This window comes from Anas platyrhynchos, chromosome 3 (genome assembly GCF_047663525.1).
Source record: "Anas platyrhynchos isolate ZD024472 breed Pekin duck chromosome 3, IASCAAS_PekinDuck_T2T, whole genome shotgun sequence".
NCBI classification, from domain to species: Eukaryota; Metazoa; Chordata; class Aves; order Anseriformes; family Anatidae; genus Anas; species Anas platyrhynchos.
In genome coordinates this window covers 69219062-69240100 of record NC_092589.1, presented here as the reverse complement: position 1 = coordinate 69240100, position 21039 = coordinate 69219062, and the positions used below count along the sequence as shown (strand labels likewise).

Sequence of the window (21039 nt, the reverse complement as noted above, 5' to 3'; positions counted from 1 at the left end):
ACTCTGGGCTTGCACTTCAATTCAGAGTTCTCACTTCAGAGAGATTTAAGCACATGCTGGAATAATTTCCTGAACTAATATTCTCCATATGCATAAATAAAAGGAAGGTGTGGTCAGCTGGGGGTCAGCCTCTTCTCACAGTTAAATAGCGATAGGACAAGAGAGAATGGACACAAATTGCACAAGGGAAGGTTCTGGTTGGAAATGAGGAGACATTTCTTCTCAGAAAGAGCAGTCAGGTTGCCCAGGGAGGTGGTGGAGTCACCATCCCTGGGGGTGTTTAAGGAAAGGTTTGACCTGGTGTGTAGGGACATGGTTTAGTGGGTGACAGTGCTGGTAGGGTGATGGTTAGACCAGATGATCTTGGAGGTCTTTTCCAACCTTAATGATTCTATCAGCAGTATCAACATTTTAATGTTTTTAATTCTTTACTGTATGGTCACTAATTTTAGCTGATTCTGGATAATACTTTTCATATAAGTTCATTAATATTATTTCATGTATTAATTTATTGTCTGAACATGCAGGGTTTTTACCCTCTAGAAATATAACATGCGTAGTCTATATACCAACCCAATATTTTCAAAAGTTTGCTTTTAAAGAAGTTATTTCCAATCTACTTGCCTGATTGGTTTGTGAACAATCAACCAGCCGCTATTAACGTATCTCAGATTGTTCCATCAGCCAAGTGTTGGTGAAGAACAAGTGCCTCTTAAAATCCAAAGCACATGCAGAACCTGTATTTATTTGCAACCAGTGTGGATTTGTCCCAGCTCCTGCAGGAAGGCTGATGTTACCAGTGATCAGTTTTTACATTTCAAAGTGGAGTGTAAATAGACAGAGGATCAGCCTCTGCTCCAAACTGGCTAGAGGCTCCCATCATCCATGTGAAATTGCTTTTCTTTACATGCGTCAATTGAAATTGCTAATGCATACCAATTAGGTTTAATGAAGGGAAGCTGCTGATAGCTTAGACATGCTGACAGCCCTTCTCTGTTTTTTTGCGAGGGGGTGGGAAGAGAGGGGAGAAGGCTTGTGCAACCTGTTGGTATGTTTTGGTTAAAGCAGTTTTTGTTTTCATGACTTTTTTTAATAGATTTAGTTTTTTGGGGGCAAAACTCTTGAACTAAGAGCTCATGTACACTTGAAATTTTCTTCTGGACATGCTGCCATGTATCTGTAGCTACTCCATGTCCCTGCTGTCCCAGCTGTAGGCTCACTGCTTGGCCTCTGCTGTGCTGACTTGGTATGAGTGGATGTCACCTCCTTGCCTACATGCTGGCCACAGTTCCTTGCAAGTTCATCTTCTGGGGGAGCTTTCAGCACTCTGGTATTAATCTAGACTTATGCTGAAGCTGCAAAATTTTGGTGGCAAAAATTCGTCCTTCACAGCCTCCCTGGACACCACATAGTTAACTGTGGTTGGTTAAAGTCTTAGGTGCCTGGGAACAGAGGAAGGAGCAGAGGGACATGATACTAGGCAGGGGTACCCCAATAACTGAGTCAGGGACACGAGCACCCCAGGGCATCAGCCCCACAGGCTGGGGGTGACTCCCACCACCATAAGTCTGCTGGAGACCCTGTCCTTAGATCACCATAGACCGAGGGTTCGCTGCCAGGAGTGTGGGCACATTATGGAAACGGAGAAGTAGACAAGTAGAGGAAAAGTGTATAAAGGGACTGGTCACGTATAAACAAGCGGCTCATCAATGCTCTTGTCCAGCCAGGCTGTAAGTGCCATTCATCTTTGTGTCAATGCTGTCACATTGATCTGTGTTGGGGCACTGCTGGCATGTATGTACTTTTATATGATGTTCTGTGTATGCTGTGCATCCACCTTGCTGCTGGCTGGATGTGGGGGCACAGGCTTGTGGCAGCCCCCCCCTGCACTGGGAGCCAGACCTGGCACGCCAGGCACAGTCCAGAGCCTGTTGAGTCTGTTGAATGCCCAGGTACAGCAAGATCAGGTGGGTCCTAGTGGAAGTCTGTGAATTTCTGCCCCACAGAGGTTCCCTCTGCTTCAGGGAAAACTGCAGGTTTTACCTGTACATCAGTCAGGGCCAGTTAGTGCTTTTCACTTGCCAGAAACAAAGCAGTACGTCTGTATTTGCTCTTCAGCCTGGTACCTGTCATTGCTTACCTTGGCCTAGTAAATGACAGTAACCGGGGAAAGAATCACTTCTTAAATGTGCCTTTGGTACCTTATTTGTTTCATGGAGTTGTTTGAGAAGCCTTTCCCTATCGTATTGTTTGTTACATCTGGATGTTCAGTTCTTATGGGCTGAACAAATTACTCGTGTCGGCTGTGAAGCTGCGCAGCTTAACCTTATGCTTCATTGCTAGGAAAAAGTAATTATACTGGACATCTCCAGATGTTCTCACTTAAGAAAAATGACACGTCTATATTTTCTTTACAACTCATGATTGAGAGTGCTGTGGCCTTTCCAGATCCTACAGAAGCTTCCAAGCAAACTTCTCCATCTTACATTCTGCTGACTTTCATTTCTGCGGAGCCAGAAAGCTTCATCAGCATTAACTGCATAAGGAGCAGCTACAGGACCCCCATGTGCCTCTTTCAGGCTCCACAGCTCCTATGATAAGCATGACTGCATGTTGATAGAAGGTCCTGCCACTGCTGTCATTATCATATATGGTTTATGAAATCCTGAATCTTGTCAATCCATCAAAGAATACGTAGGCATTGTCCTGAAAACACTAAAGACTACTGCAGCATAGTCTTCATTGCAGCAATGGCCCCAAACTGCACAGCCTACATCTTCCAGTAAGCATAGTAATTTTAAAAAAGAACTGTGCAGTATGTGTTAAACACCTTAGACTGCATGTTGCTTTCTACCATCCATCTCTGAGGTTCTTTCTCTGGGTCTCATAAAGGTCATATACAATACAGCAAGCAGTTATTTTGTCATAAGAGGTGGATATTTGTCATCAGCCTTGGCACCAGATTTCTCCATCTGTCTTTCAGCGTATTGAAAGCACATGCCACTACCATTCTTCAGCTGATGGAGCAATAACTCACCATCTTCCATCAAACTGTCTTAAGAAATATGAAGAAAGCAGACGCAAGAATGCACAGATGTCAATACCATCATGGAAATGTTCCATAGACGATATCATAGAGAGCTTGGCTTTATTTTTTTTTTTCAGATTATCCCATGCTAATATTAGTGAGCCTTCTACATTGATCACCAGAGCCATGCAGTTTGTCAGCCCTTCCTGTGCTGAGCACCAGGATGTATGCATGTATGTGAGCAGGGAGTGAAGAGTTAGTATGTGGGTCTACTTGTCCAACCCCATTAAAAACCCTCTCAATGTCCCCCCTTTTCTGATCTACAAAGACAGGCAGTATGGGATTGTGATGTCCCTGTCTGTGCACCAAAAAAAAACATGCAGCGTGGCAGTTGAGTTCTGCACCACAGGATGTCTGACCTTAATGCTTATTTCCAAAGATTGCAGTGCTGTGGGGCTGGACAGGGGGAAGGCAAGAGGAACAGTATCATAGAATAGTATCATAGTCAGCTAAACATGAGCCAGCAGTGTGCTCAGGTGGCCAAGAAGGCCAACGGCATCCTGAATTAGCAGAATAATACCATGTTACAGGCACTGCCTTTTTTACCATATATATAAAATTTTGTCAAAGATTCTGTTACATTCAGTATAATAAAATGCATTTATAAATGCACGTATGTCTGTCAAACAGGCACATTTGCTAGATTTGCCTGGTTATGGCTAAAAACCTGGGTATTTTGGATATCCCACCAAAAGTTATTCAAACATGTCTCAAAGTGGGAGATCTGCAAACACTGGCAAACTCCTTGTGATAACTCATGGAGGGAAAATTCTTTGATGCTATGCTAAATGTGAACAATAATAAAACTCCAGGACCAGAACATTTTTCATCTGAATTTAATAGCTTGTTTAAGGAGGCATTTGTATGTTCCTTGAAAGGGATATTAATGTTTGGTTATAGCAGGAACTTCCATGGACTGTAAAAGAAGCTGCTTGCAGTGTTTGCCCTGCAGTTGGAAACACCTTTGCTTTTGCACCTCTTATGGGCCCATGTTCTTGCAGAATGATGATATAAATTTTTTTTATAAGTAATTAGTGAGATGATTGCAGGCTCTGCTCTCACTTAATGCACTTTATATCCAGTTATTGCATTCAAGAAGGCTGTTTCTCTTCTTAACTTGAAAAAGTTATACATTAGCTATAGATGAAGTAGTAGACTTTTGATGGGCTAAAAGAAAAGCAAAAAATTGGTGTGAACCCTTTTAGATGACTTTCTTGAGAAGGGAGTGTCTGTTCATGTCAGGATAGAGAAAGAACTGCTTGCAATTCTAGTCTGTAACATGATAAAAGTTAATTGCTGTAATATAAGTGATGCCTCACTCCAATCAAGTAAATAAACACACGTGTAAACTGAATGGATCTATTAGCATATTTCACATGCTCATGACATTCAAGTGGAAGAGGAGGTTGCATATATACTGGCTTTGAGGTTGTGAAATTGTAGACAGTATTAGGATGAGGGTTCGTTCATAAATCGTTACTACAAGTTGCTTATAACCAAATAATACAAATCACAAAATAGTTCTTTGGTTGTTTATATACATGATGTATTCTATTTCATTGGTACTCCTAAAAATACTCCCTGCATCTTGCACTACTCAGGTGCCTAATATTTATAGATATTTCTATTTTAGTATCTAAGTTCCTTACAATTATCTTTGGGTAGATATAGGATCTATTACAGTTAAATTGCAGCTTACTTTAAATGAGAAACTAATTTTACTGAAGCAGCATAAGCATAGACTCAAGAGCTAGCATTTCTGAAGTTGTTTCCAGTGTTTTTAACCAAAAACACAGTACAAAAATCCAAAGAGCAACCGCCATTGATGCTGAGCTTCTCCAGAAAGTGAAACCCCTCTGTCACCCGTGAATTAGAGGAATCTTAAAATGTATACTACAAACATTTGTGGTTTACTTTAGGGATCAAATTAAGCCAAACTGCAAATATTTGTAACCCATAACAAATATTTGGGGGGAATTCTGGCTTGCTTTTTCAAAGACACTAAAGAGCTCTGGTTAATTGTCGGTCAATTAACTTCAGGATAAAAAAAAAAAAATCCCTAAATTGTGAGCAGACCTATCTCTACAGCAAAAAAACTTCAATATAAGGACATGCACAAATAACTTCCCCAAAAGATGTAATTTTCAAAAAATTAAATTTTCAGAAAAGGATCACAGGTCATGTCTGGTACTCCGCAGGTGCTATGCTACATCACAATGTCCTTTGGCTTCATGAAACAGCATAAGAAAGAGACCTTTAGGGAGAATCAACAAGAAAACTGTCTTGGAATATTTATCCTTTTCAATTAAATTAAAAAAAAAGGTATTTTGGAAGAAGCATTCAAACTTGTGCTGAGTCCCCTAGCACTCTCAGTGGATAGAGGAAGGGAGAGAATTGCTCGGCCCCCATACCACCAGGCTCAGATGTGTGTTGGTGCCACATTTTGAGATTTTGCAGCATTAGGGACAAACTGGAAACAGTTCAGTCAATAAAATGTGCATATGTGTATAAGATGTGTGTAAGCAGTTCCCAAGGCTTGCATTTTGTAAGGTACACTGACAGGACTGTGATGCATTTGTAGAAAAATGGCTTTGAGGAGAGCTGGTTACAGTTTCCAGATGAGCCTTGAGTGATGTATTTACATTGCATGGGAAAGAGACAGATGTTGGGTGAAACCAAGCCTCATAGACAGGAAAGCAAGTTGAAAAGGAATCATTTGCATCCAAAAGAGTTTCTGTGTGGTTTTGTTTTGGTCAAGTCAAACAATGTTTCCCTTGCATTTTGTCTGTCAGAAGATGACAGTGTACACTCACATGAAGGAGCTGAATAGGAGCAAGGGAGAAGTCAGGGACCCAGATATGCCTAGAAGGTTCATTAAACTGAGCACTCACCCCAGAGAGTAGGATGTAACTGCTAAGTGGAGGCCAAGGGAAGGTGTTGGTTCTCAAAGGTTACATTTGGAAAGTTGGAGTATGGACTGAAAATAGTTCCCTTCAGAGACAAGCCCCAGGAAAGCAACCTGCGCAGCCACTGGCATTGTGTCTGAGTTTCAGGTTGATCTCTGTTATGAGTCTTGCTGTTTTACCCTTTTTGCAACCATTTCCATCCCATAGTAACCATTGCAACCATCTCATAGTAACTCACCTCAAGGCAGGGGACAGTCAGCAAGCGGTGACTCTAATTACGGAGAGATACCAGGTTACTGATATCATGCCTAGCCCAGAATGTGGCAGAGTTCAAAGGTTTTCCTCCTCCTTGAATATATCACCAAGCTTTTTATATGCTTTATAAATGCAAGGTCAAACCCCGTCTTCCCTCTGCAAAGCCATCAGTGTGCAGATAATGTGGGTCTCTGCCTGCAAGCTGTGGAGATGCAGAGGAGAGGAGCTGGCAGCAGTGGGCAGATCGGTGCAGGGATGCGCAGGGGGTATGGGTACAGAAACCAGCTGGCCTTTGGCAGCCTTGCAGAGAAATATTAGAAATATGTCAAATTCAGGCCTTACCTCTGAGAGGAGACAGGGAGTCTAAGGATTCGTTTTCTTTCATTTTTTTTTTTTTCTCTGCAGCTCTTTCTTTTTTCCCCTCAGCTCTGAGATATAGAAGATTATGCACATCTAGAAACAGTATTAGCCCAGTTCCTTTTCCCATCTTTTTAATAACTTTTTCATAGGGGAATTACCATAGAAAATAAGTCTATTTGGAAGTATTTTTTTTTCAAGTTAATACACCAGTTATTTCCCATGTAGTTAATTACTTTGAGAGGTCTTGACTAACTATTTAAGCGGTCCTGGTTTAAAAAATAAAAGGTTGTATTTTATTCCTTTTCATTGTCATTACAGAACTTTGTTCATACCAACAGCAGTTACTATAGATACAGTTAAATTGTTTATGTTGCTTTATGTCAACTCAGCTATACCACAACAACGCCGTTTTATACCAGCTCTTAATATACAAAAAAGAAAATGACACATATTGGTACAACTGCATCCACAGGAGAGAAGTTTAACAAATTGAACCCAGCACGAAGAGCATCTATAGACCACATTCCCTTTGATCCTGAAATTTGAAGACACATTCTCATGTTATAAGAAATTAAGCTAGAGAAGAAGGTCTAGATGTCAACGGGCAAAAGGACTTTAGCAAATGAGGCCATACATAAAACTTCTTGCTGTGTTATTTCATGGTTGAGACATTGCTCTTTCTTCCTGTCTTGCTGTCAGCTGGCCTGATACACTTTTGTTTTGATTAATAGTTGTACCCTTTCTGATCAGACAGACATTGCTGGTCGGTACTTGCTAGGGTACATGGCAAAAAAAAAATGCCATTGCTGTCTGAACATTTAGGCATAGACACAATATGGTGAAAGATTTTTTTTTTTTTTTTTAATTCAGAGCTGCTCCAATCTTTGTTTAACACTGTAAATAGCTTTTAAGACCAAAGAGCATGCAGGATAATTTGTACTATGTGAATGAAGATTTACACCAGCACAGACAAAATATTGTAGGATATTTTAGAATTGCCATTTACTGTAAAACTTTATAAAATGCTTGGCAATAGCAATGTCTTTCTTGTATATTTTTATGTAGCTGTGTTTTTTTCTCTGGGTTACAAGTGGCATAATCATTTTGAACTTTAGGTGAGGCAAAGGCTGACTAAGTTGTGCTAAGGAGGACTGCAGGGACAGGATTTGCAAGAGACAGACACTGCCAGCAGCCCCTAACACCACTTGAAGAAGGCAGTGGGATGGCACAAGAGCATTCACATCTGTTGGTGTCCTGCTCTGCTGCCAGCTTCTCAAGGGACAAAATTACTGGTCATTTTGTAAGGCCCCCTTGAGGATCTTCTGGCTTCTTCCCACTGAAGTCAGAGTAATGCCATAGATAGAGTGACATGACCTAATGGCTGCTCTTTTTTGACTGTAGGCTTTGTCATTTTACTTGATTTTAAGTCCATAGCTGGGCTATTTCCAACATCCTTGGGCACAACTCTCTCACAAGTCCAAGAGCTCGACTTTTTTTATTCCACTTTCCTCTTTCCTTATTCCACCAGCACCTAGTGGCATGGTAGGTAATGCAGTGACACCTGACATTGTAGGTTCGTTCTTGCTCTCATCCTTCCTCTTAGTGGGAGGACTGTGTTATAAGCCTAAACAGTTCCTAAAAACCTGACCCTTAGGCAGATTGGGCAGGTTTTGTGCATGTCTGGCTTACGGAGGAAATTTTCATCCTTATCCCTTACAGATACTGCCATCTTATCATTGCTGCATGCCTCATGGACCCCATCAAGTTTGCAGGCAGTCTGGCATGGCTTGCCAGTTTTTCAAGTACTCTGGTGGGACTTGAAGGTCTTTGATTTTATTGTAGGAACGTGTACGGCAAGCAGCAGAAGGACATTTGGGAAGTGGGTTGTAACTTGACATCCAAACCAGTAACTATGCTGCCAGATAATTATCACTTATTTTCTGCAATGATTTGTTCTTCCCATGACTCTGTCACAGCGCAGGGACTGACTTACGGTTTGGTCAAGATGAATTAAAGGGGATCTGAGCTGTGTGCTCCATGCTATGAAGAAAAATACCACAGAAAACAAATGGTCCGTTAGACAAAGGAATAGCTCAAGGGACCCCTCGCTTTACAGCCTGTCTGAAGCATCTTGAAACGGCCACAAAGATCATTTTATTTTCCTTTTATAACTTAATAAAAAATGAACAATGGCTAATTCCTCAAGTGCCTTGGGGATTCTCTTAAATTCTGATATAAAAATGTTAATTTTAGGAAGCAGGAAATATAAGGCAGGACTATGATACATTTATTGAATAGGGCTGTACAATTAGTACAACTTCACTGCCCGTCTTCCTTCTCAGATTTTTAACTGTACATTTTGGCACAATATACGCCTCCTTTCTTCACTCTTCTCAAACCTACAGGGAACTTCATGCCTTCCTCTAGAGCCCTGTACGGGCAAGTCAATGGAAGGAGTCCAGCTGAAATTTGTGGGTAGAATCTTTTTGCTTCTTAAGGCAGCTTTTACGTAACATGGTGATCATACATGTATTTTGTGCCAGTTTAAGGGCATTGGCATTAGCCCTGGGTCTTTGATCAGAAATCAGCAAAGGCAACATGCAGTAAGGAACTCAGGCTTGGGAAGTTTTAAGTCACACTAATCTGCCATCAAATTGCTACCTGCTTACCTGGAATGGAATATATCTTTCAATGATTGCTTAAAAAGTTTGTTTCTGACATTTTTGTAAATCATAGATCATAGTTTACTCAATAAAACCTTTCTGTTTTGTTAGTAATGAGACAAGTATATAAACCATTATGTGAATGTTTAACTATTCATGGCTACAGCTCTGCCCATGAGCAATGTGGGTAGGGGCTTTCTGTGATTGTGCACAGCTGGATCCCAGACAATGTTACATTGGGCCAAAGCACTGAAGGAAATTTTTGTCATTAAGTCAGTGATGGACAAATTATAGCTATCAATATGGTGAAACGTGATGCATGAAAACAAGTCAGATAAAAGCAAATATTGAACAAAAAGAGGGGGAAGTGTTATTCTGTATGTTCAAAAGAACCTTCAAGTCATCATCCAGAGAATGCAAATTTGGGAGAAATATTTGTCATGTTATCATGAAAAACCTTGAAAAGCTATTTACGGATATAGGTGAGGAACCACAGGCCTTGTGTGTGGTAACCTAGGTGGTAAATCTTTGCAAATTAATGTGCAGAAAGCTCCTACTGCTTTGCTTTCCCTTCCCAAGTGCCTGCTCCTCCACATCCCTGCCTGTGTGTTTTGGCTCCTCCTTCTAGTGGTTGCATTATTTGCTTGCCTGTGCTCTCAACCAGAACACTGAACCCAAACTCAGACCCTTTTATGTGCATGTGGCTGATCCAAAGCAGATGTGTTCAAAAGATGTATTTAATATTTTAGGGAGAGAGTTTTAGGACAAGAAATGTGAACGGTGAAGAAAGAGGAGGCAAAGTGAAAAGGCGAATAGATATCTGTGAAGAAATTTCACTAAAAAAGTATTTGACTGCACTAGCTGAAATGCAATCAGTCAGATTAGGACTGGCACCACATTCAGAAGATATTTACTCTCTGAGGATATTTATCATTAACACTGATAGTAATTTGGATTCTCCTTCAGATCATACAATGGGCTACTGAGCATTAGTTTTAGTAGTATAGTGATAAAGCGAAATAACTGCTTAAACCCCCATTAAGTGGAAATGTAATGCTCCCTTCATGAAAAATGTAGCCATCACTTTTATGTTGATATCTTTTTAACATTATTAAACTGTACACTAGAGACGGCGGTCCCATAAACCACATTTTCCCTGTAGGAGCTGTATGACTTACATGACTGCAGCCTGGTCTGCATTAGAAAGTGTAATGAAAATGTTAAAATGACTAATGCTATAATTAGGTGTGCAAATAGCACCAACAGGAAAACACTGAATAATCTGGCATGCGTGTTTGTGTGTGTATGTATACATACAATGTGTAGTCAACATTGTCTTTGGTTAGTTGCATGAAGCCTGTGACATCCTATTAGTAGATTGTCTAATGAAATACTATCATCTAGGTATGAACTTGATTATTGTGTTGAGCTGGGGCCTATATACAGGCTTCCATTTCTTCATTATATATCAACATAAGGAAAGGAAAGGAAAGGAAAGGAAAGGAAAGGAAAGGAAAGGAAAGGAAAGGAAAGGAAAGGAAAGGAAAGGAAAGGAAAGGAAAGGAAAGGAATTGCATTTCACAGGGCAGAAATGAAAATAAGTTTGTTCTCCAACAGATAGTATATTTGAAGAATTTTTCTTAATTTTGTTTTTTTTGTCTGAGTGAATGCACTCCTAGTCTTGGTTTAGTCTTGCACTCCATTTAAAAGGGCTTCTTCTAGTTCAAACCTGCGCATGCAATTAAACAGGCAGTGATACACCTCTGCATTGACCTGAGTTAGTGACCTGAGTACACTAACAAGTGACATCTCATAGTTTTAAAGTGGTCATTTGGATTTCTTTAATGTCATCAGGTGTTGAGGTTTTTTTTAATTAATATTTATTTTGTAGGGGTGATTTTCAGATTGTCAATCTTTCTTTTAAGTGAAATGGTTTTGCAGAAGCCCTTTTCAAGGTCAGCAGCATAGCAAGTTAGTTCTTCAGGTATGTTCACTTAAATAAGGACAAAAAAAAAAAAAAAAGCAAGATACAGCTATAACAATGTTCAAAAAGAGAAGCCTATAGAACAGTCAGTCCTTAGAGAAGCAAGTCTGGACTCTAAATGGATCAATCAGTGAATAAAATTACAGCAAGTGCTAGAATTATCAAAGCTGTTATGGGAGTAGCTAGAAAGTCTGATTGAAACCGTGGTCATCGCAGGTTACAGTTTTGAAAATGAGCCTCTCTCTCAAAAATGTTTCTGCAAAGAAACACTTTGCCCCATCGCCTGGCTACCACAGGCATCTTTCCTGAGAGGATGGTCCTCCTTATCTGAGTCCTGCCCATTCTGGGGCTGATATTTACATGCCAGAATATAAATGCAAATAAGAGAACATGATTCAAACCAGCTCTTTCCCATGCTGTTCAAGTCCAGTGCTGTGCAAGGTTTTCTTTGGCCTTAACCTGCGTGGCCTTACCGAGTGTATGGACTCCAAGGAAGCCGAAGTAAAATAAAGGAGGCAGCTGCTGGAAGGAGCTGTGAAACTCAATGCTAGCATTTCTTGTGATTGATCTATAGCAGCTTTTCTGGTCCTAATTAAGCTATTAGATGCTGAGCCAAGCTTGAAATGACATGGAAGTGCTTGCAGCATATGCTGGTGATTGCTCTGTGATTGAAATGGTGATTGAGAAGAAGGTGGGAGGCTGTTCTGTTTTGCCTGGGCTCCTAACCATTTTGATGGCTAATGTGCATTGCAGCCTGGAGCCAAAGGCTTGTACAAAGTCCAACCCTCAGTCCTTGCAGCATCTTCCCAGATGGGGCTCATCTGCTGTGGCTAGCACTGGTGGATAAGAGGTATTGATTTAAGTATTGTCACGCACTAAAACACAGAGTAATGCTTTTGTAAAAGTTGGTTATGCTACAGAAGGCGCTCAGAACAGTGCCTTCAATAGTAAGGGCAGAGCTGATTCCAGGGATTTCCACTGCCAGTGGAAATTTGGGATTACATTGATTTTGAGCTCTGGGTGTGTGAGGCATGAATGTTTTTTTGTTTGCTTGCTTGTTTGTTTGTTTGTTTGGCGGTGCCTGTTTTCAAGCAGGCTATTATAAAATTTCCTAAAACCTGCTTCTTTGTTCATGTGCCTGTGCCTGGGGACACTCTAGCATGGTCAGACTTGAGGTTTGCATATGCTGGCTTTACGCTCCTCCTCTGCTGTGCAAGCCATCTTGGTGCCTTCTGCAACTGACTGCACATCTGCTCATGAAAGAGTTTACCATTAGATAGTTCTTCTTCAAGTTGCTGGAACATTTTGTAGAAATATGTCAATTGTGATTAAAGTTTCGGAAATAAATTACTCCAATCATTCCTTGAGATTCAGTCAGCACATTTGATCTATAAAATTACTTTAGTGGATATTACAATATTATCTTACAAAATACATATTTAAACATTCCTGTGGATTCAGAGTTGAATATTTTGCAATTATTCTCTGGTTGAAAATTCTGAGATATTACTCTTTCTCCCCAAATTTAAATGTCTTGAAGTTGTCTGGGGAATAAATATGGTTCCTTTTGACCACCTGCAGGTTGTCAGTTTTTGCCTTAATGTCAAAGGACCCATGTTAGTTGAATGTTGAAATGGGGATTTTTTTTTCCAATAGAAAAGCTGGATTTGATGATCATTAACAGCATTGCATCTCTACCTTCAATATTGTTTCCAATATGTACACATGTTAATGATTTAACAGTTATGTTGTGTATGCATGGATGATCTTAAAGTGAACGTCTGCACATTCATTGCAGGTGAGTGTAAGCTATTACATTTATCTTTGCTACATCTGTTGTTTTTTTTTTTTTTTTTTTTTTTTTTTCTTCCAACAATCCTGATTTGATAGATCTTTCCTGCTCAGGAAAACACTTAAAAATTGACTTAACTTTAATCCCTCAGTTGAATTTAATTGCAATGAATACTGCCTGATATTGAAGGTACCTTCCTGAGGATCTGTGATTCCACCAGAGACCCACAGACCCAGTATGTTTTGGTGACTTGATACGCCTTTTTTAACTAAATAATGTTTTCTTATTCTTAATGATTTGTAATACTGTTCTCTCACTTATTTTAAAAATAAATTAGTAATTGTGCCCACACATGCTGCAGATACTTGAACCTTGTATGCTCAGGACCTTTGGTGTAGAACCACGACTAAATTCTGGTTTTCTAAAGAAAACTTTTGTAAAGAATTTTGTAAAGAAGCTTTTTTTTTTTCTTCCTTTAAACAAACAAAGACAGCAGAGACACAGAAAAGTGAACAGCATGTATTAATGGGACATTTGCCAATGCATGACAGTAACAAATCTTTTACATCTCTCTCCAACCTGTACCAGGATTTCTCTGAATTTTTGGCAGATGCTAGTTGCATATTTTTGGAGCATCCTAGATCAGATGAGTTAGTATGTTGCTGCTTGCTCATCTCTTGAGTCAATGTAATAAAATTACTTATTTTAGAGACTTGCTGTAGCAGATAGCTTTTCAATTTGTCCAACGACATAAAAATAAACAGTTTAATTCTAGACAGGAAAGCAGTCATTCAGTATCTTTGCGTGTTAGTAGACAGTGTTGTACAATTTACAACTTGCTGTATTTTGACAGAGGTATTTATGGTAATTATTGTAGGGAGGTGAGTTTATTATTATTATTTTTTAAAGCTCCTGTAATACTTGGATTCAAAGGAGATATAAGCTTTCCTTTTTAAAAAGGAAAATATCTACATCCTTATTTTTAAGAAAATTTGGAAAACTTACTGGGAACCTGACAGACTTTTTCCCCCCTTTTTTAAAAAAAAATAAAATAAAACATCAGTTTTTGTATATTTGGAATTAAAAATTTTACAATAGGGCTCAAATCAATGACCCACAAACTCATCACCAAGCTTTGTAAGCTGTATCCTAAATAATTTTTAGAAAATAACATGAAAGATGTACATACTATAAATATTACTGTTACAATATTAAGTTTCTGAAAATTAATGCTATCCTGAGGAAGCAATGCCCGGCCTTTCATCTTTGAGGAGAATTGCTCAAAAACACTGAGAAGCTTGGTCAGGAAGGTTTCAAATGGTATTTAAGGAGTATCAGTCAATGATCTATGTGTAAAGTTTTTCTTAAGCATAAAAGTGTAATTCCTACTCATCTTTTGTGTTCAGCAGGATTTCTAAGTGTACCTTGTCTAATTGGTTTCATAATTTTTCAGCTGGAATAATGACCAAATTCTGTATGCAATGACATCCTGAATTTGTGCTAGTTTACCCATATTCTTCATTTCATCCCACACCTCAGTGGTTTTTTTTTGTTTGTTTGTTTGTTGTTGTTTTTTTTTTTTTTTTTTTTTTTTTTTTTATACTGCAACAGCCATGCTGCCTTTGGGAAATTCTGTTTGTTTCCATGGATTAACTTTATACCCCAGCATACCTTTAGAAGGTACTTTAGAAGGTACTTGTAACCTCTTGAAAGGTACTTAGTGTATAGAAGATCTATCTTTGGCATTTAGGAAAAAAAAAAAAAAAAAAAAAGCCATAATAGCCACTTCTATCAGTGACCACAATTTTATTGTGTCAGAATACTTAGCATTTCTATTTAAGTCCCAAGAGTAATTGTTAAGAGATTCATGGTCATGTTTGCACTCTTCATGTTTTCAGAATAAAGCTTGAAAACGTTAACCATAAAACTTTCAAAGGATGGAGAAAATAATAATAACAACAGATTGAATATTTTTATTTAAAGCTTCTTGATTTTTGTAGCCAGTCTTTTGGTTTTGGGAGGTCTAATGCGTAATTTGAATGCTTGGTGTTAGAAATACTGTAGAATAAGAAAACTGATACTGTTCCAGTAGCTACACCATCTCTTGCTCTCTGTTTTGCTTAAGACCATTTGCTGACAGGCTTTCCCTTTTGCCTTCTTTCTTCTATAGATTTAAAAATTACTACATGCATTCCCACAGGCTTCTTTGTATTTTTCCACAATCCCCTGTTGAGACTCAAGAGCAGTTCACGGCCTAAATGTCAGACGGGTATGCGCACACAGACTAGCTCACTAGCAAGAGATAGACCACTTTAATGGGATGACACTTTTGTGTGTAGATTTGCTTACATGGGAGAGTACATACAAATCTCATTTACAGAATTACTCAGCTGGCAGCAAGCAATAGCTGATAAACGTGCAACAAAAATACTTGACACCAACTAAACAGAATATGCTAAACCACAAAATAAACAACACTCAGGTAAAAGCTTTAATAATCGTCTGAAAAATAATACCAATTACACCGTAATTATTCCAGAGTGCAAATTTAAACCCTGTTGTGACAACTTGGAGGCTTTGGATATAGACAACTAATGATTTTTTTGTGAGGCTGGGAAGTTGTGGCACAACCAAAGGCTTCTGTGCCCTTCAAGTCCTCATACTATGCTGTCTGCCAGCTCAAGATGTCGTGACTCTTCTAGCTCCAAGAGCATGGAGCATCGTTGAAATGTGGGTCTCCCTGTGAGGGGGTAGGACAGTTCAGGGTGAACCACACCACACCAGTGACCTTCCAGCTGTGATTACAGAGCATGAGCCAGCTTCTGGGCTCTGTCAAGTGTCTGCTTGCTCCACTGGGTCTAGGAGGGGAAGGGGGAAATCCAGGGCATTCCCAGTGGCACAAAATGATTCGACAAGAGGTTTGTCAGGCAGGAAGATGCAAGCCAACCAAGTCTTCCACTCAGGCATGGAAACATCCATTTGCACCTGTGGAACATGCTCATGGGCTTTATGGAGAAAAAAGTAGAGGTAAAGAAAGTGCTGCAGAGGGGGAGCATTGCACCACCAGAAAGAAGTGCTATTTCAAAAAAGTAGAACTGAAAATGAGCATGGCCACAAAAGTAACCTTTGAAAGCTCACTGTTTGGAAAAGCAAGGGCTGACAGAAGTATTTATCGTAGCTGAATCTTTAGTAATGTAGATTTAACCCTGACAGACCTTGTGGTTAATTGATTTAGACCTTGAGGAAGACCTCAATTTAGAATCTGTGGTTGTTTCCTATTTCATACAGCTTGTTCAAGGGATGAAACCTGCTTCTGTCAGAGAGTCCTTAATTTTATTTGCTCAGCTTCAGAAAGCCGGTAAAATCTGCTGTAAAAACAGAATTTGCAAATGAGCTCACTTGGCAGGGTATGCTTTTTTTAGGCATCACAGGTGGGCAAATGCTCACAGCTGATGCTGGGATGCTGCCACATTTCTCAGCACTGGGTTAACACACAGTGGTCTTCTCTGGGTTGTCCTCAGACAAGAGCCTAAATTGTACTCAGAAAGTGCTTAAATTGTGCTGAGGGGTTGAAAGCAGAAGTCAGCGCGTGGCATTTTTAAAGCTGCTCCCTCCAGCCAGGGCTCATGCTCTCTGCTCCAGCAGCTGGAAGGAATGGTATGGCCCTTGTGGTACTGGTGGCACTGGGTCACTCAGTGACTATAATCAGCTGTTCCCAATGAGCTGAATTACAGATTATAAATGAGATGTTGCATAGCCTTCAGCTGGTGGTGAGAATACTCTACTACTGTCTGTAGCAAGCATAGGATAAAGAGATGTATTATGCTTAGTATGTCTGTCTAGAGCACTTTACTGAGAAAGTGCCACACATGGTGGTAACAGAGGGAATGGGATGCTAGAAGGTGTTTGGGATGGTTGGATTCATCTGCGAGAAGCTGCTGTGTCTGGGTCAGAGCCTCCTGTCCCTCGGCAGTGAGGAGGAGGAACTGATGCCCGTGGACTGCGTAACTGTTCCCTGAACCAAAGCAAGGTAAGGCTGGAAGATACTGGGTTCTCTTCAATATCTTTGTCAATGATCTGGATGAAGGGATTGAGTGCACTCTCAGTAAGCTTGCAGATAATGCCAAATTGGGTGTGAATGCCAATCTGCTTGAGGGTCAGAGGGATCTGGATAGGCTGGACTCGTTGGCTGAGGCTAACTTTATGAAGCTCAACAAGGCCAAGTGCCTTCACTTGGGTCACAACAACCCCATGCACTGCTACAGGCTGGGGAAGGGTGGCTGGAAAGCTGCTAGTCAGAAAGGGACCTGGGTGTGCTGGTTGATAGCCGACTGAACGTGAGCCAGCAGTGTGTTCAGGTGACCAAGCATCCTGGTTTGCATCAGAAATAGTGTGGCCAGTAGCACTGGGTAAGTGATTGTCCCAAGCCAAGTGGCTCTGGTGAGGCTGCACCTTGAGTACTGTGTTCAGTTTTGGGCCCTTCGCTACCAGAAGGACATCGAGGTGCTTGACAGAGTCCAGAGAAGGGTGACAAAGCTGGTGAGGGGTCTGGAGAACAAGTCCTACAAGGAGCAGCTGAGGGAGCTGGACTTCTTCAGCCTGGAGAAGAGGAGGCTCAGGGGAGACCTTAATGTACTTTATAGCTACCAGTTTACTCTTGAAAACCTTGAATAATGCAGATTCTCCAGACTTCTGAGGAAATCTCTCCTGCTGCCTCCCATTCCTCATCACCAGAAAGTTTTGCTGTTGAAAGACCATGCAGATGTGCCCACAGTGAAAAGGGTGCCTGGCCATAGGAACCTCACTTTAATTTATTTGCAACTTGGTATTCAGTAATGTTGCTGTTGTCACTAGTACTGTGGCTATTGTTCCCTGTCCTCTCTGCTCTGCTTGATCTCCCACCCTTATCTGGCTTCAGTAGCAGTAGCTGGAGGGAGGCAGCAAGTCTCCTCCTTGGGACTTTAGCCTGTTGTGAGTGCAGGTGATGTGCTTTGTTGGCCTTACCATAGCCCAAACACAGGAAAATCAAGCAACTCCAACCCCAGTTTCCTGTCCATAAAATGATGATAGTGCTGCCCTTAACTCACGGGAGCTTTGCTAGACCAACCATGTTGAACTTCCAACCAAGTGGCAATGATGGGCCTGTAAGAGGCAGAGTGTGGCTGCATGAGGAAAGCCAGTGGCTGTTTGGCTGCTAAAAGCAGTCTGCACAGAGGCATCTAACACACACCGGAAAGAATTATGGATGTCCAGTGACCCTAAATCTTTACTCAAAATCCAGTGCAATGCTGTAAGTATTCCTTTTCCCACATGTAAGGAGCAAAAATCAGCATGTAAAACGGCAAAGGAGAGGAACCAAGCAATCCTGGGTCAGCATTCTCATATTCAGGGAAAACCAAAACCAACAGTGACACAAATGAGAAATCTGAGGAATCAAGAGCCATTTGAATTACGTACAAATGGAAGTCTGTTAGGTACAGGTGAAAGTCTGTTTCTGTTTGATATTTTGTTTCTTATGTGATGTAATAATCTTAATAGGTATCATGGTGTGCATATTTGTATGGGGACTATGTATGCTCATTTTCAACAGGAAAAATATGTAAAATACATATACACACGTATCAGTATTCTCATGGCAAATCAAGTGCAAGTCACATCTTATTAAGAACTTTTTTTATTGTTGTTAGGTTTTCCATGTATAAAAATATTTACTCGTATGCTCTAGACTAACATACGATTGGAAAGAAAGAAGTTTTCCACAGAATAAATATGTTTATGTCAACAGAAGGCTTAATTTCGTTCTTACTGAAGATGATGATAATCTTTCCATTATAGGAGCCTGAGCAAGATGGACCCTAGAAAGCTTCAGTTCTGAAATGATCACTTATTAATGACAATTGATAAAGCAAATCCCCTTATGGAAATACTGGAAACTTTTGCCCTAAACAAATGGTAGCATCCATGTTCCTAGCAGCATGGATAATTGACCACATCCTTAGTCCTTTTCCTTTCCCATGTATTAGCTACACACCCAGCCTGTAGGTATTGGATGAAGCATCCTGTTGATTCTGGCTCTGGAGACTTGAGATAACTAAGTATACAAATCAGAGACACGTAGCACTGGAAAGGAAGGAAATAATGTTTATCAAAAATTAAATTTTGGTTGTAAAAAGAATTGTTCCTGAATTCAGTTGGAATAATCCACTAGGTAATTTCATTTTTGAAATTAAACACAGTGATATTTAGGTTCAGTAAGCTAAACAAGAAAATAATATCTCCCTTCTGTCTTTTTCTGGTGGGCAGGAAATAAACAGTGAGGTATTCAGGCATTGCTCTTTTGTCTGTATGATGAGATTTGTCCAAAAGGCTCTTCGCTTTCAAAACACCACTTTATCTGAACATCTCTGGCCTTTCCACACTGTTCCTGCAAATCCAGTTTTCCACCACCATGCATGGTGTCCATCCTTTCTTTGTGACAGCAGGGAACGAATGGAGCCTAAGCTGAATATTGCTTTAAAGCAGTTATGTCCTTGAGCAGCAATATCTGGTTAAGAATCTATTGTCTCAAGACAGAGTGCTCTGAAGAAGACTGACCATATCTGTTTCTCTTTTCTATACACATCTAATTCATTTGCCCTGGATGATCCATGAGAGAACTTCTCCTAAACGAAAGGGGAACACAGTGCTTCGGGGAAGTGTCTCTTCATACAATCTGGGTAAGATATACTGGAAGACATGCTTCACTTCTGGAAGTGGAGGAGGAGATCAGACCCAGTTTATCCTGTTTATTTTTCTTTTCATTAAATGATCATCAAAAAATTAATGGGTTTCATGGTAAATGATCGATCTCTTCTGAGGTCTTGATAATCCCTTTATCTATATCAGATTGGGTTTTGCAATGGTAAATCTAAGTATTTATTTATGAAAGATGAAAAAATATATTTGATAATATTAGATGCACAGATGAAATGAGTTTCTGTTGGAAACAAATTTTAAAAGACACTATGTTTGTGAATTGAAACTGGTGTTTTCAAAGCTCTGCTTGAGATTGCAAGTAAAATCCTTTAATTTCACATGAAGAATAAGAGCTGCAGCCCTGCAACAAGAACTCTCAGTCATCAATAGCTCTTGGACAAATTGTTTTCAGAGCCTGCACAGCTCCACTTCATAGTAACTGCTCTTACTTCAAGCCTGCACTTACAGCATCTGCAGACGCATGTACTCCACTTTTGACTGCAGTTAGCTGGGAGAAGGAAATTAATTAAGTGGTGCCAAATGCTAAGTTTTTTTTTTATGTACAAGACTTTTCCTGCTGCTTTTCGGTGTAAGCACTGGCTACTTCACACGTTCTGCACCTCCTTTCCAGTTCTCCTGTCTAGTACAGGCATATACTCTACTACAAATTAAGATTAGGTAAGTTTTCACCAAAAAAAAATGTGTTGCTCTTAATTAAATAATAACCAGAACAAGCATGCACAGACCTTCCAGAGTCATGCTGGGGTGGGAGACCTGTTCTTGTTCATCATTTCAGCAAGGAAGTGGTCCAACTGTGGTCATTTTTTATTCCATCCAATCCACTAGTGAACCTGAGGATGGCAGATGTAAGATTTGGCAACAGCAGGCACCGCACCAGCAGAGTAAAGGTCAGACAGAGCCAAACTGGAACAAGAGCTCTCTGAGCTGCAGAAACTGTCCCTAACAGGGCAGGTAGCATCTCAGCCACTGCTGGCAGGCGAGTCTGAGTAGGGTGGGAAAAAATTAACTATATTTTCTCTTTAGTAGCAAAATTGCAATAATCTTATCCTGTGTTCTTGAATACATGATACCCAATGGATTCTAGGTTCATTTTGCAATGCCTTCTTTCGTGGCTATTTTAATCTCTCTTCCTCATCCTCTTCTACCTTTTCTGAAGGCAGGGTGGATATTAGGGTAGATGAAATGGCTGTCTGAATAGTCCCTAAAAAAAAAAAGTGTGAGACAGAAGTGCTCAG

At 40.2% G+C, this 21039-nt stretch overlaps 1 protein-coding gene across 5 annotated transcripts in view; it reads left to right on the top strand.

Annotated features, from left to right (window-relative positions):
• SLC35F1 (solute carrier family 35 member F1) overlaps nt 1–21039 on the top strand; it is a 244252-nt gene that overhangs the window by 83126 nt on the left and 140087 nt on the right. For 2 of the 5 annotated variants that reach the window (XM_038177346.2, XM_038177345.2), the window contains exon 1: nt 11979–12106. The exons of the other annotated variants lie outside the window; for them this stretch is intronic. In XM_038177346.2, the coding sequence (XP_038033274.1) occupies nt 11997–12106 (110 nt within the window). In that variant the 5' untranslated portion in view covers nt 11979–11996. Of the gene's footprint in view, nt 1–11978; nt 12107–21039 lie in introns of those variants that run through there. 5 annotated transcript variants of the gene reach the window in all.